The 27,372-nt window shown below is 40.2% G+C and overlaps 1 protein-coding gene across 3 annotated transcripts; it reads left to right on the top strand.

Annotated features, from left to right (window-relative positions):
• The first annotated feature begins 285 nt into the window (after nt 1-285).
• On the top strand, nt 286-22,245 carry EXTL2 (exostosin like glycosyltransferase 2). Of its 3 annotated transcripts, none has more exons than XM_042953073.1 (6): nt 286-534; nt 1,041-1,205; nt 3,546-3,623; nt 16,135-16,562; nt 17,207-17,277; nt 20,168-22,245. In XM_042953073.1, exons 3-6 carry the CDS (start codon nt 3,619-3,621, stop codon nt 20,654-20,656), a joined length of 993 nt encoding a protein of 330 aa, XP_042809007.1. In that variant the 5' UTR covers nt 286-534; nt 1,041-1,205; nt 3,546-3,618; the 3' UTR covers nt 20,657-22,245. The 3 variants fall into 3 exon arrangements, with proteins under 3 accessions (XP_042809007.1, XP_042809008.1, XP_042809006.1); XM_042953074.1 differs by lacking the exon at nt 286-534 and adding an exon at nt 541-816; XM_042953072.1 differs by lacking the exon at nt 286-534 and having other exon boundaries at nt 850-1,205.
• Nucleotides 22,246-27,372: the final 5,127 nt, after the last annotated feature.

Here is a 27,372-nt window from a genome sequence, read left to right as displayed (position 1 = left end):
TGGGACACGAAGTGGGGAGGCGGGGCTGGGGGGCGGGACCTGCGTGGTGAGGGGCGGAGCTTACGGCGGGGGCTCTGTAGGGGCGGAAAAAGGTGGCAACTAGTAGGTAGTTAAGGCGCTGGCCTGGGATGGAACGAAAAAATCCTGAGGTGGCGACCCGCAGACTGGGATGGCTGGTTGGTTGAGAGCCTGCTCTCGCCCACCCCGACCGCCTACTGATGTTCCCGGATGCGCTGGTGTCCAGCGCCTGCCCTTTCGCCATTGCCCCCTCTTAACTAAGTCCCGGTGCTTTAGGTAGCAGGGCTTTAAAACCCAGAACGCGTTGCTGCCAGCCCGCAGGAAGCGTGATAGTTTTGCTGGGTGAACTCTGGGGCACCCAAATCCTAGTAATCCGGTCCCCCCAAACAGCGCCTGACCTTCCATACTGCCAAGTAGGAAGCAATCAATAAGTGTCTTTCTAAAGAATGTTAAATGTTATCAGAAGACGCCCTTTAAAGGAAACTCCTAGGAGACCGTGTTGGAATTGAGGTTTGGGTAAGGCATTGCTTCCCGGACAATCTCAGCCCGCGAACCACCCGAAATTCGAGTTCGTGCAGGTCCCTCTTCACTTCCAGGTCATCCTGAGGGCCGCAGCCGCGGCTGTAATTCTTGTCAGAGCCGCCCTGCGCATTTGAGGGAAATGCTGGAGGAGCTGGCCGGTCGGTGGGATGCGAGGGCTCGCGGGGCGCAAGGAGACGAGCCCTCGGGCCTGCCCCAGTCACCCACAGTGGTTGGAACCTTCCTGCGGGCGCCTTTCCGGAAAATTGGTTGGGTGAGGTCAGGTGGTCCATCACGTGAATGATTAAAAGTTGTTACCTTGGGGAAGAAATGCGAGAAAGGAGGGCTGGCTTTTGGAAGTGGGCTAGAAACTACAAAACCGAGCTTCTTGGGAACTGCCTTTTAGTCTAACAGGAAGTGAAGCGTCACCGAAAGGGAGGGGCGACCACCCGGGGACTGTCCCCTGCTTCAGGCGCTCACTTTGCGGGCGGTGTTTTTTCCAGGTTATCAATCCAGCGAATGAGGCTGGGTGGATGCACGCTGCTGGGTTTAGAAAAAAACAAAACCAAAAACAAAAAATGAGCAAGCGAGAGGCCCCTTCCGTTCTATGAGAACCAGGCTGCAAGCAAGTAAATCTGCTGTCCACACTGCAATCGTCTGCACTCGAGGTAAGGAAATAGCAAAATGCTTTTGTGGTAAAAAAATTTTTGCAGTAAGGATATATGCATGTTTTGCTCTGGTTCTTGGAACTTTGTGCGTGAGTGAGATAGGGATTCGTTGGCTTTATTTTTGAAAATGTAATTTTATTCGGTGTTCATGTTAATTAAAATTGCTGTGTAAAACATCTAGGTTCCAGAAATTAAGTTCTGGAAAGAGTATTTTCTCTTTGCCTTTTTGGACATATATTTCATTATTTTAACTTAAACATAGAAATATTCTTAATCAGTAGAATTTACATATATTTTTTAGGAAGCTTTTATATTAGCCATAGACTTTGGATTTTACTCTACTGCACTGCTGGGGAAACATTAAGTGGGTGCAAACTAGGCTAAAGATAAGTATTTCCATGGTAATTGGGTTTTTCTCCAAACGGCTTTATTTCAATATAATCAAGTGGGGAGAGGAGGGGGAGATGTATGCAAATAACCAGCTTTCAGTAACTGATTTCCAGTGTTCTCTTAATTCATCAAGGTCAGATGCAATTTGAGCCTGTGTTTTTGTATTCTGCCTTTGAAAATAAATTCTGCATTTTATCCTATATTGCTACAAATAAGAAATTTCTCAGCTGGTTTATGGAGAAATCTGCATATCCCTTTCAAATACAAGTTGGAGAAATTGAAGTTTGATTTCAGTTACAATGGTTTCCTGGGACTCCTCAATTGCCCCACTCCCCACCCGGAAGGATACAGATATTCCTGTGAGGGCCTTCTCCCTTCAAAAAGTGACAGTCCTACTTCACATCTTTCAGTCTTGGATGGCATCATTACCAACTTCAATACTAAAGTCATTTTGTTGGAAATACAAACTGGACACTAGTTAAATCAGGGAAAGTTCTAGGAGTGGGAAATGTTTGTGTCTCCGTTCTTTTGTCACTTGAAATATTTCTTCTATATATGTTGACCAATATATATTGTCCTATCAAAGTTAAAGTTAGTTTCTTTCATTCAGCATTTATTGTCTGCTATCTGCTAGGCTCTGTGCTGGACACAAGACAGTTGGAGGGAAACAATTAAAAAGCCAATTAAGTCAAAAGTTCTTTCCCCAGAAGAATTTTTTGGGAAGAAGAAGCTGATGTGAGGAGAGAGAGTGGCAGGCAAATCAGTCTAGGATTTTAGAATTGTCTGATGTTTAATATATGTACAAGGTATGCCCTTGGTGTAGCAAAGGGACACAACTGTCACTCAGAGAGTCTTTTGGTATGTATCAAGCATTTTGTCCCAGCCATCCTATTGTCCCTTCAATAACTTGTATCATGAAGGAACATTATTTCAGAAAACCAAAAAATGATTCTTCAGCTCAATGCAGGTGGTCATTACAGAGGCAGGATTTTGAAAGACTCCAACCATAATTCTTAATGCCTTCATGTCTTAAAAGATTAAATGGGTTTTTAAGGTTATAAAATAGATATAGTAATGAACATTTAAAACTAATAAGTAGATTCCTATCCTGCACTTTTGAACATTTGTTTAGATCTTCTTCCACTAATTAATTGCATTGCACTAAGCAACAGAGAAAGCCCCCAGCTTCTCAGACATGTGATTGAGGACTGTGAGAAATGAAAGCAGAGAGAATAAAGGGGCAGACGCTTATCTCCAGTCAGGGTTCCAGCTCCTTTCAGACAGTTGTCAGTAAGGAATAGGAAGGATGCCATCCGTCATTCCTCAGTGATCAACCCTGGCATTTATCTGCAGCCCAATTTAGACCCCATGCTTTTTTAGATGCTTCAAATTGAATGCCCTGTGAACCTCGAGTGAAAAAAGAAACTGTGATGGTGTATAAAACTACAGATTCTTAAAAATCTAGAAATCGAGCATAAGTGCAAATTGCATTCCATGGTTTTGCTCCATGGCACATATATTTGGCATATAGGCTTCAGTTGTGCAAACCCATTAGATAGGATGATGTGATTTTTTTTCTGCCTCTGCATACGTCCCAAAGATGAAGACAAGAATATAGCAGCATTAGCTGCAACCTCACAGGAAGACATTGTCTATCTCACTGCCTAAATATTTATTTATTTATTTATTTATTTATCTATTTTTTGAGCAGCAGACAAAAGTTTATTAGAATATAAGATTCGAAAGTAAGAATAGTAGGAAAGCTCTCTTTACAGAGAAGGTACATTCAAAAGTGAATGCCCCTAAATGTAACTTTTAAAACACAGAACACCTAATTTTAATTTCTAAAAATAATTTGAAGCCTATCGACAATGGCATTGAAAGCAGTTTTAAAAATCTCCTGATGACTGACAAAAACATCACAGAAAATTCTTTGATTTCCCCTAATAGTGCCAAGAGATCCTGTTCCTATCAATTACAGAAGCCATAAAGGAAATTTTTAAAAAATTAAAACTTTACCATAATGAGGTAAGTACCAGTATTTTTTTTGTTTTTTTTTTAATTGTGGTAGAGTACACATAATATTTGCTATCTTATCCGTTTTCAAGTGTATAGTTTAGTAGTGTTAAGTATATTTACATTGTTGAGCAACCAATCTCCAGAACTTTTTCATCTTGCAGAACTGAAACTCTGTATCATTAACCAACTGCCCATTTCCTCCTTCCCCCAGCCCCTGGCAACCACCATTCTACTTTTTATCTGTATGAATTTAACTACTCTAGATACCTCATATAAGTGGAATCACGTTGTATTTGTCTTTTTGTGACTGGTTTATTTCACTTAGCATAATATCCTCAAGATTCATCCATGGTGTAGCATGTGTTAGAATTTCCTTCCTCTTACAGGCTAAATAATATTTCACTGTATGTATATAACACATTTTGTTTATCCATTCTTCTGTTAATGGATATTGGATTGCTTCCACCTTTTGACTGTTGTGAGTAATGCTGCTGTGAACATGAGTGTAGTACCAATATTTTTATCTGAGAAAAATGATTTCCTATAGAGATACTCTTGTTTCCTTGGAAATGAAAGTTCTTACTTGAGCCAGGGTCTGTTAGAAAATACTGTAAGGGTGCTTGCTTCGGCAGCACATATACTAGAAAATACTGTAAGGCCTCTTTTTAGTCTTATCCATTGAAATAGTTCAGCTTACAGAATAAAGCCAATACCCATATAGTTGAAATACTCTGGTACTAGAACAAAGCTGAAGATAAGAGACTGTGCAGAGGACACTGAAAATACAAAGTGACTCACGTGTGAGGTTTGGAGTTTGGTGGGACCTGCTGTGCTCAGGGAAAATCATTTAACGTGCTCAGTCTTAGCTATCCCATCTACAAAATGGGGGTGGATACGTTTTAATTTCCTTCTATAAAGTTTGAAACATTGCCGATTTCAGATATTCTGTAGCACACAGAAGGCAGAGGTATGCCGATTTTCATTACTGTTACTGAGCTCCCTGAGGGCAGGGACTGGGTGGTCTGGGCACTACCATCCCTAGGGCCTGACGGTCTGGTGCAGGTGGGAGGGGCCTGTAAATGTTGACTGATGAATATTTACCATGGTATTTCGGACTTCCTCTAATAATGTTAGAAAGTTTATATGAATTAGGATTGCTTTGATGTTAGGTTTGATATCTGAAACTACTTATGAATTATAATTCATACATATGAAATCTGTTTCTCTTAGAGAGCTATTTTGGAATGTGAGTTTATTGCTGAAAACCAGTATTTTGTAACAGAAAGAAGGTTCCATAGAATATTCCAGAGATCTGTTGCCTGACAGTCTTGCCTTCCCTCCATTTTCCTGTGACTGAAACAGAAGTTCAAATGAAAAGCTCTCTTATCCTAGAATGGTAAAAGTAATACATTTGCAGATGTACTTGGTTTCTTTTTGACCCATTTCTGGAACTAATTTTGCATGGCACTGTACTGAGCTAAAAATGCTTTTCTATTTCTAGGCTTTCTTCTTAGGATGCATTGACTCCTTGGATCCTTACAAGTTGTGGATGTTCCTCTTAGAAATAAAGCCATTCCTGCTCCTGACCCTAATACATGTCCATGGAATTGGTCATCTCCAAACATCATCATCATCATCATCTTCATCATAGCTGCAATTAATTGGCAGTTCCGGGTGAAGGCTGCAAGGCTAAAACAAACTTTTATCTAGCATAATTTTATCTAGCATAACCTGTGCGCTTTGAGGGTAGAGAGGACCTCGCTGTCTGCCTCCCTAACAAATGGCTCGATTAAAGGAGGCAGTACTTTTAAAAAAAACTTTACACATAACATTTATATATTATGTCCTCTTAAATGAGCGATGATTAAGTAAATCCAGTTAATTGACAGTAGCTGTCTGAGGAAGTATTAAAAAGGAGTATGATGCTTTTGTAGAGGCTTAGGAGGAAAAAAAAAAATGCCAGGACTCTTGGGCAACCTTTGCTATGGATATGGGGTAGGATTGGAGAGGGAAATGGAAACACAGGTACTTATTGGCTGTTGTCCCTGTTTTAAATGCTGCCCTTGGTATTCACTCAACCTTGATTTACCTATAAAATGGCTCAGAATGGCTCACTCAGCCAGGCTGCCGACAGGAGGACTTGATCTTCAGTGTACCCAGTACAGAAATTCTTTGCTTACAGCTTGTAGTGAGAAATGACCTGTAGCTGCAGCATCTATCTATTCAAATGTGGTCTTGCAATAAAGGTAGCTCTTTATCAATCTGCTTTAGCACGTCTGTTTCAGAACTACAGTTTCAGAATGAAGTGACTGCAGGACTAAGCCTTCTAAAAGACAGGCTTTAAATTGGCTGTCAGGGATCTTATATATGTCGGCAGTTAGACTGTGAATATAAAAAAAGACTAATCATGTTCATGCTAGCAGCCAGTCCATGACACAGGTGATCTAGATTGTGGTCATCTGAATGGTCCATTCAGAACACTGTACCATTGATCATAAATACAGCATGATCACAAGATGAATCTGACACTGTGGACACTTTTATCATTTATTATGACTATAAGTCTATTCCCACTCCAGTTTTTCCTATTCCTAAATACAGAATATTTATTAATAACACAAAATAACTTAACTTATTTTGATGTATTTAGACCTATGAAGAAAGTAATGGGCATTAAGAAGAGCCTTGTAAGAACAGATGGGTTCTTCAGGAGGAAAAGTGAGGGAAAATCATTTAGGAAGCAGAGAATAGAAGTTGGTAAAGGAGGGGCACCTGGGTGGCTCCGTCGGTTGAGCATCTGACTTCGGCTCAGGTCATGATCTCATGGTTCGTGAGTTCAAGCCCCATGTCGGGCTCTGTGCTGACAGCTCAGAGCCTGGAGCCTGCTTCAGATTCTGTGTCCCCCCGCCCCCCTCCGCCCCACCCCTGCTTGTGCTGTCTCTCTCTGTCTTGCAAAAATGAATAAACATTAAAAAAAGTTGGAAAAGGATGAGAAAAGCGGTATGGCACTTAAAAAAATAGCAGTGAAAAGAATGAGTTTCTTGAATATGGGGAAAATACTAACAGCCAAACTTCCCAGGATACCGTAGAGCACCTGGAAAAGACTTCTGAAGAAAAGTGACCTTCATGTACTATTGCTAGCATTCTATGTTTTGCCATGAAGTAAATTCTAGTTTGCGTGGCTCGAAATTGTAATGCAAGAGGCTTACTCTGGGCAATAGTGAATGGCACTTGGGGGCAGTGTTCTCACTTAGTTTTCTTTTTCTGCCAATTGTCCTGAAGTCTAAGGGTTTTTTTGTTGGTTTTTTTTTTGTCAGTTTCTGAATCGAAACTAAATTTTCATTTCTCAGCTAGGTAAGATTGTATTGTCTGTTGGTTAATCATGTATAGTGCCTGCCAGATGGAGTCATATAGCTTCTGATTTTTGTTAGTCCCTAAAGGTTTGGGGAAATTCACAAGGGTGATCTTATCTAACGAGTGATGACTCCCCCAAGGCAAATCGGGTCTTCTCCTAGAGCTTCCGTGGAAACAAGAATGTGCAAAGGTATTTCAATGCAGAATATCTTTGAAAAGATGGGGGGGGAGAAATGAGAGTTGTGGGACATCTTGTATTTATCAGGTAGCTTGGTCCCAGAACTGATGGTAGAAAGGTGGCTTGCGCTTGAGACCACACTTCGTACCTGGCTGTTCTAGTCGCCAAATGGGGGATGACCCAGGTTTTTTACATAGGGAAGGCTTTCTTGGGTACTGTATAGGCTTAATGGGGCCTTTGTTTACATTTAATTTAAGTTCATTCTGTTAGTTTCAGGCATTTCTTATCCATTGTGTTGTTGAAGACAATTTAAACATAGATTCCCCCATGTCATTTAACCATAAAGAGTTGGAAGCACTTACTGAAATGGGCCAGGCGCTGTTGTGGATTACAGAGACTAACAGAAACTGCCCTCTAGATAATGTCACACTCCAGAGGGAGCATAGCCCATGGTCATAATACCTGGAAACAAAGCCTTGTGACAGTGTGTTCTCAGTTCCCAGGAGCACTGAGATTTGGAGGGCTTGAGAGGAACCTTCGCAGGGGACAGGATTTTTGAAAGATAGTTGGCAGGGGACAGACGGGAGTAGAAGTTTGTCAGGTGGGGACCAGGAAGGGCTTTGTAGGTAGTGAAAATAGCATGTACCAACAAAGCCAGCACACTGACTGTCGGATATCATAAGAGAAGAGTCCTTTTGGAATTTGCCTCAGATTGAGCAATATGTGTCCATGTGACCATGAACCTGGTCAGAGGCTGCTCATCAGTTGCATCATAGCCGCCTCTTCCAACCCCTCTCACATGTTCATGGAAGGAAAGCCCAGGTTCTGAATTGGCTTCTGCATTCCACTTTGGAAATGATTTTATCTCTTGGCAGCCACCGGCCCTTTTCTGAGCATCTATATTCTATAATCATCAGTTTTTAGGCAAGTACATATTTTGGAGGATGAACCAGAGGAGAATACAATCTGTACAATATGAGGCAAATCTAGTAGTGAAATGGCAGAATAATTATTGCTCCTCTGCCATCTGTGGCATCAAAATGAAAATGACAGCTTCTCAATGTACGTCAGGCTGCTCACTGCGTTTCTACTTTCTGAGTCAGAGGACATAACTAATCTTTGTTCATACTATGCTCTGGCATATTTGTTTTCATCTTCTGTCTGGATAATTGTTGCCTTTTCAGTCTGAAGGAACTGGCCCTGAGAAAAGAATTATTCATTCAACATTTAGCAGCCTTCCTTCTAAGGAATTTTGGTAGATGATATAAGTAAATATCGCACTGAATAGTGGGTTTTTGACAATTCAAATTTCCTGGTCCATTTAGAGACACGCATTAGAGAATGTGCAACTGTTGCTTTATAAACTATGTGTTACTTTCTTACTCTTCTACCTACATTTAAGAGATTTTTTTTTTTAACGTTTCAAATAATACTCTTCCAAAAGCTGTTCAATTCTCAGATATTAAACAATTTCTGGGGCACCTGGGTGGCTCAGTCGGTTAAATACCCGACTCTTGATTTTGGCTCAGGTCATGATCTCACAGTTCATGAGTTCGAGGCACACATTGGGCTCTGTGCTCACTGTGCAGAACCTGCTTCAGATCCTCTGTTTCCCTCTTTCTAGCCCTCTCCCACTCACCAACATTCTCCCTCTCTCTCTCAAAAATAAATAAATGTTAAAAAAAAAATTTTTTTTTAAGATTCTGACATAGTGACCCTACAGCTCCACTGCTAAGTATATACCCAAGAAAAATGGAAACATGTTCACATAAAAACCTGTCCATGAACGTTCAGAGCAGCATTATTCATAATAGCAAACTGGAAATAACCCGAGTGTCCAGCAACTGATAAACAGGTAAACAAAATGTGTTCTATCTGTACGGGAATGGAATGTTACATGGCAATAAAAAAAATGAATGAATGAGGTCCTGATGTATACTATGACATGGGTGAACCTTGAAAACATTATGCTGAGTGAAGCCAGACACAAAGGTGATGTACTGTACGATTCCATTTATATGCGACGTCCAGGCGAGGCAAATCTATGGTGATCAAGTAGATTAGTGGTTGCCTGCTGCTGGCGGGGAGGTTGGGGAAAAGGAGAATGTCGAGCGACTGCTAATGGAGGGGTCTGGAGTTTCTTTTGGGGGTGTTGAAAATGTTTTAAAGTTAGATTGTGGCAGTGGTTGCACAATTCTGTGAATATACTGAAAGCCACTGAACCTTTTAGTTGACCCTTTGAACAACATGGGTTTGAACTGCACGGGTCCACTTTCACGCAGATATTTTTCAATAAATGCGGTACGGTGCTATAAATGGGTTTTCTCTTCCTGATGATTTTCTTAATAACATTTCCTTCTCTCTGGCTAACGTCATGGTAAGAATGCAGTCTATATTACAGATAACATTCAAAATATGTGTTAATCAACTGTTCATGTTATCGCTAGGGCTTCTTAGTAGGCTACTAGTAGTTACGTCTTGGGGGGGGGGGGTGCGGTTAAAAGTCATACGTGGATTTTTGTGCAGGGTGGAGTGGTTGGTGCTCCTAATCCCTGTGTTGTTTGAAAGTCAGTTGTACTTTAAGTGTGTGAAATTTATGGTATAGGAAATAAATCTTTTTGTTTTGTTTTTGTTGTTTTTTTTTTTTTTGAAGTTTATTTATTTTTGACAGAGAGAGAGAGGCAGAGTGCGAGCAGGGGAGGGTGCAGAGAAAGAGGGAGACCCAGAATCTGAAGCAGGCTTCAGGCTCGGAGCTGTCAGCGCAGAGCTCGACACAGGGCTCAAACCCACAATCCACGAGATCGTGACCTGAGGTGAAGTCGGATGCTTAACTGACTGAGCCACCCAGGCGCCCTGGAAATAAATCTTACGTTGGAAAAAAATACTCCAGCATACTAAGTACGAGTTTTTATATTATCTTACAGACAGTGACAGTCTTGCATACTGATTTTTTGATACATGATTGCAGAATTTACCATAACACAGTGGAAAGGGTCACCACGGACTGTGCCATCAGGAGATCTAGATTCTTGCCCTGGTTCTGCTGCTGGTGTGCCGCATGCAGCTGCATGAACCTAGGCAAGTCCCTTATGCTGAACCTTGGGTTCTTAATGAAATAGGGAAGTTGACTTAGGAGAGCTCTGAGCTCTCTTTCAGCTTTCTGAGTTTATGTGTTTGTGCAGTAAAGCATATAAATATTGGGGCGGCTTTGGAGCCATGGCTTTATCACTTATGGTTCATAACCAAAGCATTGGGGTTCTCAGAGGCCACTTGGCTAGCGCTCCTTCCCCCAATCACGTTCAAGTAGGTCTTGTTAGGTAAAATATATGTAGAGCAGGGTTTTTCAACCTCAGCAATATTGGCATGTTAGGCTGGATAATTCTTCCCTTTGGAGGGGTGTCCTGTCCATTGCGGGATGTTTAGCGGCAACCGTGACATCTTCCCACTCGATAGCATCTCCTCCCCAGTCCTGACAGTCAAAAATGTCTCTGGTCTTTGCCACATGTCTCCTGGAGAACAAAGTCATCCCCAGCTGAAAATTCCTGGTGTAGAAGATGCTAGAATAACAATAAGAAAATAACCAAACGGATGTGCTCTCTACCTATGAAGAACTAACAACATATGTGCAAAAAAATACCATTTGGGAATCTTTGATTTTTCAGATAATCAGGAGAAGAGGAGGACTTTTTGTTGTGTTATGCTGACATTTACCGTGTTTATTAAGGTCACATTTAATCTGTAGTCATGGATTGGAGAAAGGCAGAGGAGGAATAGTCTAAGAGCTGTCAGATCCTTTTTAGAATGAGACAAGGTGTCAGTAAATCTATACAGGCATTAAAAAAAATAAGAAAAAAATCTAAGAAGAAGGTGTAGGAATTGAGGGCAAGAGAGCTAGGAGGTACCTTCTTGGTTCTTTGCACAGAAGATGTAGACCATCCAGATGTGTTCTTTCTCGTATCTCCTGTTCAAAGCTCAAAGCTGTGAATTAGATGATAAGTTATTTCTCTAGAAAAAGAACAGAAGAAAGCCATAAACTGGAATCCAGATAGCCAGTGAATTCCTCGTTCCTCTCCAAACGGATCCGGAACTGTTTCTGGTGGGCCTGCAGTGGGGCTCCAGACTCCACCTGTTCTCCAAGCACACACGTGCCACTTGCACTGCGGTCTATGAAGTTCTTGCTTTTCTTTTTTTAAAAATTTTTTTTAACGTTTATTTATTTTTGAGACAGAGAGAGACAGAGCATGAATGGGGGAGGGGCAGAGAGAGAGGGAGACACAGAATCGGAAGCAGGCTCCAGGCTCCCAGCCATCAGCCCAGAGCCCGACGCAGGGCTCGAACTCAGGGACCGCGAGATCCTGACCTGAGTTGAAGGCGGATGCTTAACTGACTGAGCCACCCAGGCACCCCTGAAGTTCTTCCTTTTCTAGACAGACTAAAAATCTTACATTAGCTTATTGGGTTGCATTGTTTAATAAATACCACATGAAATGTTTACACTGTATTTCTAAAGATAATTTATTCATATCTCCCACAACATTTTGATACAGGTAAAATAGGGGATTAGAAGTTATCTGAGGAAATTTCTATGATGGGCATGGGGATAAATCCTGCTTGAAAGTCTAGACAAAAGTGAAATACTCATGAGTGTCTTTGACAATGTATATTTATAGTAGGCTACAGTAATTAATTTTCATTACTTTTTCTAGACTAAAACACCAGGTAGTTATGTGTCTACTTCAGAAGCTAGAAACACTTCTGTGTAAGTTTTACAATATGCTATTCCTCGTCAGCTGTGGAAAATGAACACAAAGATTTTAATCAGGGTGTATTTTAATGCAGTTGCTGGATGATTCTTCGCTCTCATTGTTTATAGCTAGCCGTTTTTATGCAGAACTGAAAATATGTTTTATGAGACCTGCTTTTGATTCAATATATTAGAAGGATTTTCAAGGCCTTTGGACCAAGATTATTAATTCATAATGGTTTTTGGTTGACTACTTTAATAGTATGTGTTTTAGTAAGAGGGTGCATGTAATGAAAACATTGTATTCTAAAGCCTTAAATTACTGTCCTTGAAGAAATAATCATAGTAAAGCTAAGGTTATTTCAAAAGTAAATTCATTTTATTCATCTCTTGAGTGAGGCCATGATAAAAGGAGAAACACAAAATTGCTTTTCTTAACAGAACAGGCTGCAGAGAAGGTCCTGGAGAGAGTATCTTTGAAAAATCTCTGTAAAGGTTACTACAAGGTAACATTGCTTTACAGATCTGGACTATTGAAAAGTGAGAGCTGCTGAATGACAATGACCATCCCCCTGATCTTATGAATAACCTCTTTCTTTGCTTGCACATGCCTCCGCCCACTGTACAATCATGGAGCGTATGCCCCTCCCCACCCCCCTTGAAATTCTCCATTCCCCATTCTCATAAACTTCAAAGGGACATGTTAAAGGCATGGACTATATGGTCTCTCTGTGTCCTTGCTGAACTATATATAAATCGTTTCTACAATTAGAAAACACTCTGCCGCATGAAACAAGATCACGAGAATGGGATTGTCCTTTGAATTCCACCGCTGCTAAATCTTAATGAAAAACAAAAGGTTGACTGAACATCACTTGGAAACTAAAGTGAGATTTCGTTGAGAATCTAATCTGTAGGATGGGAAGATTTACACCACAGTGTCAGGATTGCCTGTGGAATGGTAGTGTGGCTGCACATGCTGAGTTAAACCACAGGGTGTGAAGTCAAGAGCTTAGGTATCCACAAACACTGTACTTTTCTAAGGAGAATGGAGACAACCAAAAACAAACAAACAAACAAAAACCCAACTGTACGGAGGCAGTGTTACACAGAGAAGGACAGCGACAGTGGCTTGGTAGAGTTAGCATACCACAGCTGTGAGGGAGCGGTAAGAAGTCTCTTCTAGCTTTATCATATTTGTCTGTATTGTGGAATGGATGAGAGTATTCATTTATTGTATAGCCTAAGAAGAGAAATTGTACCAAAATATAATAAGGGTAGACTATGGATCCATTAAAGTCATCAAGAATAATGATACCTCATTCTTTGCGGTTCTAAAATCTATGTTTTTCTTAAAGGAATTTTTTAAGTATTTAGAAATGTCTGGTTGATTTTTGTTTTCAGTCCTTTAAAGGAATATCTGTTTTCCTCATTTTCTGGCTTTTGTACTTGAACAGAGCAGTCAAATGGATCTAGGATATATGCTAAGATGTATAGGAAGGCTCAGCTGCCAAAATGCACAGTAAGGACTTCCCTCACAGGCTTATGGAGGCTTGTGGAGAAGTAAGGGAAGTCTGGAATCAGAAGCAGAAATAGAAGAATACGAAACAGCAAAAACTGAAAGTCAGCAGTGCTCCCAAAGGAGGCGGCAGGGGTCAGAGTGAAACTGTATTGGAGGCTAGGAAATCAAAGCTCCACATCTCTGTAAAACTGCTTGTGAGATTCAGCCTTTTCTGACGTAAGCGAATGAGAGGTCTGAGCAGACAGACGTGTTTGGCCAATGAGTGTCCAGGCCACATGAATCAGGGGTTCACCTACTATTCTGTAGCCACCTTAAGCACATCCTTCAGGTACCATGAGGGATAGGGGAGTACATAGCTGATTACAGTACCTCCTGACCCTCATGTACTGTGAGACAGGGGGATTTGGAAGCTCCAAAGCCCTCCCCGACTTCAACCCGAATTGAAATTCAGCAGTATATTCCTAGCTCATAATGATGAACAGCCTGCTCTGGCAGCAGATTTGCCCAGGTGTAGATCCCACATCCATTTCTTAGTTGCTATGTAATATTGAGAAAGATATTTAACCCAGGCTACAGTAAAAAATAAACTAGATCCTGTCACTCTCCTGATCAGAACCCTATAATGGCTTTCCATCTCAATTAGAATAAACTCTAGGGCCGCCTGGGTGGCTCAGTCAGTTAAGTGTCCGACTTCAGCTCAGGGCATGATCTCATGGTTCATGAGTTCAAGCCCCATGCTGAGCAGTCAGCCTGGAGCCTGCTTTGGATTCTGTGTCTCCCTCTCTCTCTGCCCCTCCCCTGCTTGTGCTCGCGCTCGCTCTCTCTCTCTCTCTCTCAAAAGAAACGTTTAGGGGCTCCTGGTTGGTTTAGTCAGTTAAACATCTGACTTCGGTTCAGTTCATGATCTCATGATTCGTGGATTCGAGCCCCGTGTCTAGCTCCATGCTGACAGCTGGGAGCCTGGAGCCTGCTACAGATTCTGTGTCTTCCTCTCTCTCTGCCCCTCTCCCGCTCATGATCTGTCTCTCAAAAATAAATGTTGAAAAAAATGTAAAAATAAATAAATAAATAAACGTTTAAAAACAAATCTATATTCCTTCATCAGCTGATAAGATCCCCGATAATCTGGTCCTTGCTTATGCCACTCTGATTTATTCTCTTCATTACCACTATTCTAAATTATCTTTGAGTTTACTTTTTGTCTGCCCCTCTCTACTGCTTCCTCTCCTTCTAACAGCAGAGACTTTGTCCATCTTATCCATTACTGTATCCACAGAACCTAAAACAGTGCCTGGCACAGTAAGTGCTTATAACTGTTTATTTATTTGATTGAGTGAATAAGTACATATTATGACATGTGCAGCTCTTAGTACAGGACCTGATAAGTAGTAAGCCCACTATAATTGTTTGTTGCTGCTGCTACTACCATTATCATCTGTTTCTTATATTAGGGTTCTGCAAATGATTTCATTTCGAAAAAACTTGCTACCAAAAGTAAGTTTAAATGTGTGCACTGAAGTATAATTGACCCTTAAACAATGTGAGGGTAGGAGCACCAACACCCTGCACAGTCGAAAATACACATGTAACTTTCAACTACCCCCAAACTTAACAAATAATAGCGTACTGGTGACCGGAAGCTTTACCCATAATATAAACAGTAGATTAACACATATTTTGTATATGTATTATATATTGTATTCTTACAATAAAGTAAGCCAAAAGAAAGGAAATGTTAAGAAAATCATAAGGAAGAGACAGTCCATTGAAAGTACTTTACTATATTTATTGAATAAACTCCACATTCTAAGTGGACCCATGTGGTTCAAACCTGTATTCTTCAAGGGTCAGCAGTATACACATATCAGAACATCACATTGTACACTTTAAATATATACAATTTTTATGTCAAAGATATCTCAGTAAAGCTGTTTAAAGAATTAGTACACTACTAAGAGAAATGTAATCCCATTTGAAAAAATAATCTCAGTTCCAAATATTTCACATTAAAAGGAAGACAAAGTTTTGAAGGCACTGCTTAATTCTTTGGGCTTCTATGTAGATGATCTTTTGTCCATAACTGCAAAGCAAACAGGCCCAGGAGGTTTGTTCACTGTACCTTTTATTTTCACCTTTAAGAGGCCAGGAGAACTGTGAATTTAAATCAACTAAAATAGGGGCGCTTGGGTGGCTCAATCAATTAAGCATCTGACTTTGGCTCAGGTCATGATCTCGTGGTTTGTGAGTTCAAGCCCCATATCTGGCTCTGTGCTGACAGCTCAGAGCCTGGAGTCTACTTCAGATTCTGTGTCTCCCTGTCTCTCTGCCTCTCCCTTGCTCATGCTCTGTCTCTCTCGCTCAAAAATAAATAAGCATTAAAAAAATTTTTAATCAACTAAAATAAAGTTAACTTCTGTCCTCCTTAAAAAAGCAAAAACAAAGGGGCACCTGGGTGGCTCAGTCGGTTAAACCTCTGACTCTTGATTTTGGCTCAAGTCATGGTCTTATTGTTCTCAGGTTCAAGCCCCACATTGGGCTCTGCGCTGAGAACATGGGGCTTGCTTGGGGGTTCTCTCTGTCTCTCTTTCCCTGTGTGTCTCTTCCCCTCCCCTGTTCACTTGTGTGCCCTCTCTCTCTCTCAAAAAGAAACAAAACAAAAACAAAAACCTGGGAACCAGTAAGAATGCTAACACTCTGTATTTTATTTCCATTTCTATTCCAGGTGCTGCCACATCTGCAAACTTCCTGGAAGAGTGATGGGGATTCGAGTGCTTCGTTTCTCTTTGGTGGCCATCCTTGTGCTGCTGCTGGTAGCTGGGGCTCTGACCACTTTACTTCCAAATATTAAAGAAGACAAGATGCTCACTCTGCGTAGGGAAATAAAATCCCCGGGCAAGTCCACCCTGGATTCCTTTACTCTGATAATGCAGACATACAACAGAACAGACCTCTTACTGAGACTTCTAAATCATTATCAGGCAGTGCCACACCTGCATAAAGTGATCGTGGTGTGGAACAACATTGGGGAGAAGGGACCGGATGAGTTATGGAATTCTCTAGGGCCTCACCCCGTCCCTGTGATCTTCAAACCACAGACAACAAACAGGATGAGAAATCGACTCCAGGTCTTTCCTGAACTGGAAACCAATGGTGAGTTGCAGCTGGGTTCTTAGCCAGCGAGGGCTGCAGCTAACCGGAGCTGGGAGGCAGGCATGTGTATTTCCAGCCTTCTGTCCTAATTATGCTGAGAAAGTAGGAAAATTTAATCAAAAGAAAACACTTTGAAAAACTTAAGGGGCCAATTTTCAAGATGTCAAGAAGCAGTTTCCTTGGGAAGAAATCACACGTCTTGCAACAGTGACAAAGAGGTTAATGTTGTGAAAGAAGATACACTATAATTACATATTGTATCGGAGAAAGTAGTAAAATGGCATTCAGCTTATGCTTAATGTATTTCTTTGCCACCTCCCTTTTCCTCCCATTCAGAGCAGTTTTTTGAGCATTGCAATTTGCTTGAAAGACCCCCAGTCTTGTTTATTTGCGTGATCATTCGTTCCTAGGATAGTGGTTGATAACTGCATGATCATTTCCCGGTCAGGCAATTATGAAATCAATTACAATTCAAACACACACTTTTTCTACAAGACAAATGTCTCCAGGAATACATTTCTTGTTTACTTATTTTGTCCAGAAAAGTATTCCTTTGAATGATCTATCTAGACACCATTGTGTTATACTAGTTTTGTTTTCATTTCCAAACTGTTGGATTCAAATTTGTCTCTCTCTTGTTTCAGCTGTGTTAATGGTAGATGATGACACACTAATTAGTGCCCAAGACCTTGTCTTTGCTTTCTCGGTTTGGCAGGTAATGTTGCTGTTTCCTTTACAAACTCCTCAGCATGAAGGTCTACCCAGGGTAGGGTGGATTAATGTGGGAGTCACCTCAAACAGTGTAGACACTATTTATCTAAAAGAAAAGTTTGGTGCATGGTAATCAAGATTTCTTGTGTTCAGTTAAGCCAACCTGCAAGTTAAGTTATCTTTTATCTGTATTTGATTTATATTTGGTATATTGGGGAGAAGAGCTGGAACTACTTTCCAGAGAACAATGAGGAAACTATCTGATATAGCCAAGACTGGAATCGAGGGACATTTTCTACAAGGCCACAGATCTGTATCTCAAAAGAGAAGTGTATCTCTGTATTAATATTGTATATAACTTGCTTTAAAAGAAAGCACTTTACACCGACAAAATTTAATCCTAATTCTGGAACCCCTTTTTAGAAATTAGTGATAACAGAAATTCCAGTGCATCATTGTGGTGGCCATTTTATTTATTTGTTTATGTAGGTCTTTTCCTCAATCATAGCTGGAATAAACAGGCATAAATTGCTTGTCATTCTGTAAAAACAACTCTTTGCTCGTGAATATGTGTTAATTAATAGTAGTTGGCTTTTACAAGTTGCAGTTCAGGGACACCCGGCCGCCTCAGTTGGTAGAGCATGCGACTCTTGACTTCAGGGTCATGAGTTCAAGCCCCACATGGGGCATGGAGCCTACTTAAAATAAATAAATAAATAAAAGTACCATGTAGTATCCAAAATCTTTGGGGCACCTGGGTGGCTCAGTTGATTAAGCATCCAACTCTTAATTTTGGCTCAGGTTATGATGTCACAGTTCACAAGAGAGAGCCCTCATGGAGCTCTACACTGATAGCATGGAGCCTGATTGGGATTCTCACTTTCCCTTTCTCTCTGCCCCCCTCCCCATGCACACGTGTATGCTCTCTCTCTCTCTCTCTCTCTCTCTCTCTCAATCTCTCTCTCACTCAAAATAAACAAACTTCAGAACAGAACAAGTTGCAGTACAGTTACCTGAAACCAGAACAAACCGCATACCAATAATCTGAGCTGTGTCAAATAATTAAACACTGTGCTACCCAATACTGGTCTAATTTGCACTATAGTACCTCTCCTTAATTAGCTACTTGGGATATAAGAACATTAGGTATTAATGGTAAGTGGTCACAGTACTCTGTAGATACCACTGCTCTCAAAACTTCTGTTTCAAAATTCATGCTGAGTATACTGATCAACAAGTTTTTTTTTTTTTCCCCATCAGCACTTTTTCCAGCCTTGTAAATAAAAGCTCTTTAGGCAAAAAATTCTAATGTAACACTCCAGCTGTGAAATTTCTATTTCAGGTAGAACATCAATTTACCTAAAATGTCTGGGGTCGGGGTAAATAGAACCATGGTTACTTAGAACAATCCAAGTAAACCATAATTAAAGATGGATAAATATGATTTTTAGGTTTTCTTCATAGAAGAACAAGCAAGAACAGTTTCAATCCATTGCCCAAGGTAACCCGACTCCCAAAGTCAGTCCCATCAGTGCCCTGCATGGTGTAGTGATGTGAGCGAGAGAGGCAGGCAAAGCTGGGACGGACATCTATCAGGCCTTTGCATTTATCTGCTTAGTGCTGTGACTTTTCCTCCTCTGGTCATCTGTGGAACTTCACTCATCCTCCTAGATTAGGTAAATGGCACATCCTCTCTGAAGCCTCCTGTCCTTTATTATTGACCCCCTGTTCCCCTTTGCCTCCCAGCAATACAGCTGTCACCCTGTCCTCGGTGCTTCCAAGAGGTTTACCCAACTGTGTGTACAAGCATCTCGTAGTATGGGAATCCTTTGTTCACATATCTGGATCATGTCCTCCCCGGACTATGCAGTTTTTGAAATGGGAATTAACCCACCTGATTTGTGTGTGTGTGTGTGTCCCTCGTTTAATGTCTGTTCAGTAAGTGAGTGAAATACAAATTACTTATGAGATTGAACTAAACCTTTTAACTCTATAAATTCTTACTTCTTTTCCATGCTTCACTGGTTTTCTCTGGTTTGGTGATTTTTGTTTTATTTTTAGTTACTCTCATCTTAATATTATTGTTTTACTGCTATCTTTTCTTCAAAGATCCTGATGACATCTCGTTATATATTTTTCCTTGTATTTTTTTTTAAAGTTTATTCATTTTGAGAGAGAGAGAGCAAGCAGGGGAGAGACAGAGAGAGAATCCCAAGCAGGCTCCACACTGTCAGTGCAGAGCCCAAGGCAGAGCTTGAACTCACTAACTGTGAGATCATGACCTGAGCCAAAGTCAGGAGTCGGGCACTTAACCAACTGAGCCACCCAGACACCTCATATTTTTTTTTCTCATATTTTTAAAAAGGAAACACCCAAGCTGAAAGGGAGAAAAATATAACATTGTTTAAGATCAACAGTGACTTTAAAAAACATTGAAATCAACATGGAAAAACAGTAGAATCATACATGTAGATCCATAATTTTATGTACTCCTAAGAGATTAAAACCATTTTTCAAAATAATCACACTGTATCTTTTTATCTGCTATAATGAATAGCACTCATACAGTCAGCTTCTCCTGCAGCAAACTTTAAAGAACCAGACTCCTTGGTGACTAGAATTTATTAATATCAGATATCATTTGAATTAAGAGAACATTTGTAAGGTTAGAAATTTTGTTAGGTATTTGGGTTGCGATGGAATTTGACCTACAACTGATCAGGACATAGATTTATCAAGTTGCCTGGAGTCAGATGAAATTGAGATGTAGAAACCAGGAATAAAATGAAGTTGATAAATCAGTTCAATTCTCTCTGTAATAAATAATTGCCTTTTTTACCGTGTCTGCTCTAAAGAAATGCCACCCTTAATTGTTCTTTTTTCCATCTTTTCAGCAATTTCCTGATCAAATTGTAGGATTTGTTCCTAGAAAGCATGTCTCTACTTCATCAGGTATCTACAGTTATGGAGGTTTTGAACTGCAAACACCGGGGTTTGGAAGTGGTGACCAGTACTCTTTGGTGCTGATTGGAGCCTCATTCTTCAATAGCAAATACCTTGACCTCTTTCAGAGGCAACCTGCAGCTGTCCATGCCTTGATAGATGAAACCCAAAACTGTGATGATATTGCCATGAATTTTATCATTGCCAAACACACTGGGAAGACTTCAGGGGTATTCGTGAAACCTGTAAACATGGGCAATCTAGAAAAAGAAACCAACGGGGGCTATCCTGGAATGTGGCATCGAGCTGAGCACTTCCTGCAGAGATCTTATTGTATAAATAAGCTTGTTGATATCTATGATAGCATGCCTTTAAAATACTCCAACATTATGATTTCTCAGTTTGGTTTTCCATATGCCAACCACAAAAGTAAAATATGAGAGTAAAACGAACAAAATCAAACCTTAAAACTGCTTTGTATTTGAGTAACTTCTCTGCGCTACAATTGGTGTGGTTTTTTTGTTTTTGTTTTTGTTTTTTTAAGCAACATCATGAACTTTTATCTACTAGAGAAGTCTCTACAAAGGAGAAAATGTACAGTGCTTCTAGGACATAAAAGTCACATGAACTTCAAAAGCCAAGAAGCTGGTACTCTCTAGATACGTCTTCTTGTGAGGAGTTTTCATCCACAGAGAGAACTCCTTGGCCAGCGATTTTAATGTTTACATTCTGAGACTTCTAGACTTCTACAATTTCGTTGACTCATGGCATTTGCCTTAAGGACCTATTGCAAGTTGTCTCCAGGATCAGAAACTCCAGAGAAGCATTTCTCAGCTTTTTGATTAAAGGATGATTGTTTTCATTTGAAGCCTGAGATGCCTCGTTAGCAAAAGCCTGTGGTGTAGAGAAAAGCCATGTGAGGCGAGGATAATCTCAATCCCTTATAAAAACAAGTAGAAAACTCATGACTACCATGCTTTCATTGTGGTCTTTCCAGCACTAACTCGGCCTGGCATGGTTTCGATGCATCAATCACTGCTTTTATTTTCATTGATAAGTCTGTTGTGACTGGAAGTGTTCATTTTAGTAGCTGAAGGATGTCTCATTGATCACTTGGTTTTTGTGAACATTTACTGCATGGATCACAGAAAATTGCAGCCTGTGTTTCTCATGTGCAACCTATATGCAGCAAGGAGTAAATGTGTTACTAGATTCAGGTAGTGCATTTTGGCCCTGAATCTGACCTTGAGAGTATACATTGATTCTTATATTTTACATAAACCATGCATTGTTGTTTAAGAAACTTCTAAAATAATCTTCTAAAAGAATGCTTTAATTAGGAACTGGCAAAAGTTAAAACCCTTGGTGTCAAGAGATATTTGCTGTTAGGGCATAGTTTACCTCATGGATACTGAAGTTACGTGTATTATACACAAAGTTAATTTCTTGTATTCAGAGCTGCTGCTGCTGCTGCTTTTAATTTCCCCCCAAAAAAGACTCGAGGCACCATTCATCATGATGAAATTTTGATTACATGGATACAGGAAAAAAATAAGAGAACTGAATCATAGCAGAGGAATTTTATACAGAGTCTGCATCAGTAAATTGTTGAATTGCTCACTCTGTTGCGTGAATTAGTATCTGTGTTCCACACAGTGTCCGTGTTTGGGTCCTTGTTCATACCAGTAGCAAGGAATATTTAATTAAGCTTCATCACCTCCTCTTCTTCTTCCCCCTTCTTCTCCCATAATGTCATTATATTCTCACAATTGCAAAGCTGTGAAAACATTGTTATAATCATGGTTAATGTTCCAACAATGAAGTCTTTGTGCAATCAGTTCAGTACATGTTGTTTCTTTACCTTGGCATGTGTATGTGTCTTAATGCAGTCAGATAAAGCCAGTAGAACTCAGAACCTCACTAAAAATCTATAATGTTCATTATCTGCTTTGGTCAACCTTGGTAGTGATTTTTTTGCCTCTTGGGATTCCACTGGCAGATAAATAAAATCAACTTCTACCGTGAAGATGTTCTGTTAATTAAGCAGACTCACATTTTTGTGGTCGGTATTTTTACAATTGCTAAATGTTCTAATATATTGTTCAGGGTAACGCAGAGGCATTAGCTACATTCTCTAGGGGGAGCGGGGTGGGGGGAGATTCTTCAGTGGGAAAATATTCCCAGATTTTATTTCCCATTTTGTGTTCTCAAACTTGTCGGAGGCATCACATAAGTTAATCATGTCATGCTTTTCAGGCATTATAGAGCAAATATGATAACAAAGCGAAGGTCAGTCTCTGATACAGGCACCCTTGCGTTGTGGCTGGAATTCTAAAACTCTTTTTCTCTGGGCACCTCTGGCTCCACATGATCGGGAGAAGAGAGGATGCTCGGGTTTGAAACTGCATGAGGAAAACAAGGTAGCTCAGAGGTGAAGGGTGCCAGGAGAGTGCTTGGATTCAAATCCTTCCTTAGTCTCACGTTTACTTAACTTCCTGGAGCATCGGTTTCCTCATCTGCAAAAATGAGAGTAATATCTACCGAGGGGGTTGTTTTGAGAAGTAAAGGAGATAGCTTGTATAAATATAGGAGAATGCTTTGCCCATCTTAAATGATCAATAAATGAAAGCTGTTGGGGTGTGTTATTGATAGTAAGTGCAGTTAATTCTACAACTCACCACCTAGGTATTAGGCCCCTGGACACACCAGGTGAGATATTCAAGAAATTATTTCTACATAACAATGGGCAGACAACCAAGGAAATTTTCATGTCATTTTCTTTATTTCAAATGCCTTCCTTCTTATTCTTAAAACACCACCTACTCAGGGGCGCCTGGGTGGCTCAGTCGGTCGAGCCTCTGACTTCGGCTCAGGTCATGATCTCACAGTCTGTGGGTTCAAGCCCCGCGTCGGGCTCTGTGCTGACAGCTCAGAGCCTGGAGCCTGCTTAGGATTCTGTGTGTGTCTCTCTCTCTGCCCCTAACCCACTCACATTCTGTCTCTGTCTCTCTCAAAAATAAATAAACATTTAAAAAAAAATTTTAAACACCACTTATTCACTGGCAATTTCGGCTTATTCAGAACAGCGTCAAGAAGAAATTACAAGCACACCACGACATTAACAATGGCTAAACATGTTTGTGTCTATTCCTCCTGACTTTCCTAGGCATATATTTTAAGAGCATAATTTATTTGGCATTTCATTAGATGGATAAACTATAATTTATATAATCAATGATACTACAATTTTGTTTGACTTCTTAATATTATAACGATATTTGGGTAAGTGCCCTTGCCTTTGAGCACATCTATAATGATTCCTTTATAATAAGGCCAAGAACTTCAATACCTGGATCTACAAGGTATGTGTGTTTTTCGAGTTTTTGATACATATTGCTATATCCTTCCAGAAGCATTTCCATAACTCACTATTAGTATCAAATCTGAGGGTACCTGTTTCCTGTCAGACTTCCCAACACTGCATACCATTTAAAGTTTCCTTTCCTTTTTCTGTGTACAAAACACATGAATGTTGCAGGATTTGGAAGGACTTGGCTATATTAAGAACTCTGTTAAGGCTGAAAAGCAGGCAGTCAACCGTCAAATAAAAGATTCAAAGGCAGTGTAAGCATTAGGAAACTTTGAAGTGAGTCTAGAAACTCTTTGCTCTCAGGCTTGAAGTATAGACAAGGAATTTCTGACCCTTTGCTGGTCCCAGCAAGAAAAAATTTGGGAGCAACAACAGAAAAAATGCTCACACTTGTTCCTCTTGGGAAGACCCAAGGTTTTGACCCAAAGGTGTGTGTGCATGCTAATGTGTGCACACTCATGCACACTTATGGATGCAGGCAGGGAGGACAGGAGGTAGAGGGAATGGGGAGGAGGGAATGGAGTGGAGGATCATGCTGTGTTGGAGGAAGGACAGGGAGGTGCCAAATCTCACTGGCTGCTAGGGCTTCAATGGTGAGAGGTGATCATCCCCTACCCCGTGCTTTTTCATAAACCAGTGTTTATTCTGCAAGAGTTCCTCCGATTTCGTGTTCTCTCTCTCTCTCTCTCTCCTCCCTCCCTCCTCCCTTCCATTCCTCCTTTTTGAAAAAAAAATTTAATGTTTATTTATTTTTGAGAAAGAGAGACAGAGACAGAGTGTGAGCCAGGGGAGGGACAGGGAGAGAGGGAGACAGAATCTGAACCAGGCTCCAGGCTCTAAGCTGTCAGCACAGAGTCTGACACGGGGCTCATAAGCCCATGCACGTGGCTGTGAGATCAGGACCTGAGCTGAAGTTGGATGCTCAACCGACTGAGCCACCCAGGTGCCCCTGTTCCTCCTTTTCTTCTTTCATAAATGCTCTCTCAATATAAAACCCAAAGTTTTCAAAAACATACTTACTGTAGATGAAATGCAAACATTTGATACATTTTGGAAACACGCACTGAGTCCTGGCTCCACTTAATCTGCACATTAGGGCATAATGTGTAGAGAGAACTTCATAGCATCAGGAAAACATGAGACTTTTTTAAAAAGCCATTACAGATAAAGGAAGAGCAACTTGGCCAAGAGTTCAAGAAACCTGGTCATGAGTTAGCTGTGTCAAAATTATGCCTTAGAGCATAAAGAACCAAGAGTGACTATTCAAGTACTGGAAACAATTTAAGGAAACCATTTTATTAACTCTGGCTCAGAACAGAATATTTAGATGAAGTATTTATCTAAACTAGCAATGACTCCATGCTTTCTTTTCATACGTCAATATTTTATTTGAAAAGAAAAAGAAAGAAATTCTTGAACAGAATATTTTAAGTAGTTAAACCTAAAGGAGGCAGCTTTAATTTACAGCAGTGGTTCTTAACTCGGTCTGATTTTACCACCCACCCCCAGGGGTCACACAGCAGTGTTTGGAGACATTTTGGTTGTTACAATTCCAGGCATGCTACTGGCTTCTAGTGAGGATGCAGCAACAGCCCCCAACACAAAGGGTTAAGTGTCACAAAATGCCAATAGTGCTGAAGTTGAGGGAAAATGTGCTTGACATTCTATTATAGAATATTGGGTAATTTATCTGTATAGCACATACTTCATCACAGCGCAAGTTTCAACGTTGCGGTTTTATCCTGTATAACAGTGCCTATTGGAACAGAAAACTAAGGGGTCGGGGAACATACTTCTATTACTGATAAGACATCCGGTGCATAGTTCTGTTATCCCAAATCTGATGGAAAAGCCAGAAATTTTTCTGGTTCAGGTTTATTTCTGCCCGCTTTTTCTTTCTGATCCACATTTTGTGTCTTCATTTTCCCATCTGAAGAAATGGAGCTTCAGTCTCTGGGAAGGACCTATAGACAAATACCTATTTCTGAATCACTACCGGGCAATATTACATAATACAGTGTATATTTTAATAACACCTCTCTAGTTAGAGAAAGTCAGGATGATTGAGTTAATGTAAGCTAAATACAAATTCTCAAATAATCATATTTGAGTGTTCAAGTATTTTTGGTTTAAATAATAAGCTTAATAAATAGCTAGGAAAGACAATTTACATAGAAGAGAATCCTACGGTGCAAGATTTAGGAAACATTTTTCTCCTATCAGCCAGGTGATGATTTAGGTTATGTAAATTTATCTGGGTCGCAGCGTTCACATCTATAAAAGAGAGGAATGAACTAAATGATTAGTAAATTTCTCTCCAGTTGTAAAATGCCGTGACTCCAAGTCAGTTTTGAATTGGTAGGTTTTAAAGCAACCAGGTTATACTTCCTGACAAGAAAAAATCATTCCTTGGAGTTTAGCCCTGCTGGAACTTCCTATCTTCCCTACACCCTCCGTCTATCTCCCAGGAGTCCTTTCTCAAAGTGAATACTAATTCGATACTAACACAATTATTACAAATTCAATTAATAAACATCACTACTGTTTTAGAGCCAAAAGACGTCATGTTCATGATGTGCTGAGGATGAGAAAGATGATGATGCAATTGTTCAGTGGTAAACACTGACTAGATGAGGTTATGATTTAAAAGGTGGGATACTTCTGGAGACACCAGGGTGGCTCAGTCAGTTAAGCATCTGTCTCACTCAGGATTTCATCTCAGGTCATGATCTCACAGTTGTAAGATGAGCCTCACATGGGGCTCTCTGCCGAGCATGGACCCTACTTAAGATTTTCTCTTTCCCTCTCTCTCTCTGCCCCTCCCCTGATCCCACTCACACACTCTCTCTCAAAAATAAATAAGCATATAAAAAAGGAATAAAAATAAAAGGTGTGTTACTTCTCAACCAAGCTTCTGTTGCTACTGGCCTTCTTGAAGATTCCAAAGAGATGCAACAGGTTAATAAACCACTTGAATCAAATCGAACTGTGAATTGGAAATGATCAGATGCAGCTGCTAATTGGTTAAATTCAGAAGGCAAATACAAGTTTAAAAGACTGAATTAAACTTAAAAAATTTTTCCCTTTTTCTTAATTTATTTTTTTAATTTTATTTTTTATTTTTTAAAATTTATATCCAAATTAGTTAGCATATAGCGCAACAATGATTTCAAGAGTAGATTCCTTAATGCCCCTTACCCATTTTGCCTATCCACCCTCCCACAACCCCTCCAGCAACCCTCAGTTTGTTCTCCATATTTATGAGTCTCTTCTGTTTTGTCCCCCTGCCTGTTTTTATATTATTTTTGTTTCCCTTCCCTTATGTTCATCTGTTTTGTCTCTTAAAGTCCTCATGAGTGAAGTCATATGGTTTTTGTCTTTCTCTGACTAATTTCACTTAGCATAGTACCCTCCAGTTCCAAGTAGTTGCAAATGGCAAGATTTCATTCTTTTTGATTGCCGAGTAATACTCCATTGTATATATATACCACTTCTTCTTTATCCATTCATCCATCAGTGAAAATTTAGGCTCTTTCCATACTTTGGCTATTGTTGATGGTGTTGCTATAAACATGGGGGTGCATGTGTCCCTTCAAAACAGCCCACCTGTATCCCTTGGATAAATGCCTAATAATGCAATAGCTGAATCCTAGGGTAGTTCTATTTTTAGTTTTTTGAGGAACCTCCATACTGTTTTCCAGAGTGGCTGCACCAGTTTGCATTGCCACCAGCAGAGCAAAAGAGATCTCTTTCTCTGCATCCTCGCCAACATCTGTTGTTGCCTGA

This window comes from Panthera leo, chromosome C1 (genome assembly GCF_018350215.1).
Source record: "Panthera leo isolate Ple1 chromosome C1, P.leo_Ple1_pat1.1, whole genome shotgun sequence".
Lineage (NCBI taxonomy): Eukaryota > Metazoa > Chordata > Mammalia > Carnivora > Felidae > Panthera > Panthera leo.
This window is presented reverse-complemented; position numbering and strand designations above follow the sequence as displayed.

What these genes read in the sequence shown, in the direction of transcription:
- EXTL2 (XM_042953073.1), top strand. An exon ending in TCCTGAACTGGAAACCAATG is followed by an intron (nt 16,563 to 17,206) that starts GTGAGTTGCAGC and finishes CTCTTGTTTCAG; the next exon opens with CTGTGTTAATGGTAGATGAT. An exon ending in TTGCTTTCTCGGTTTGGCAG is followed by an intron (nt 17,278 to 20,167) that starts GTAATGTTGCTG and finishes CCATCTTTTCAG; the next exon opens with CAATTTCCTGATCAAATTGT.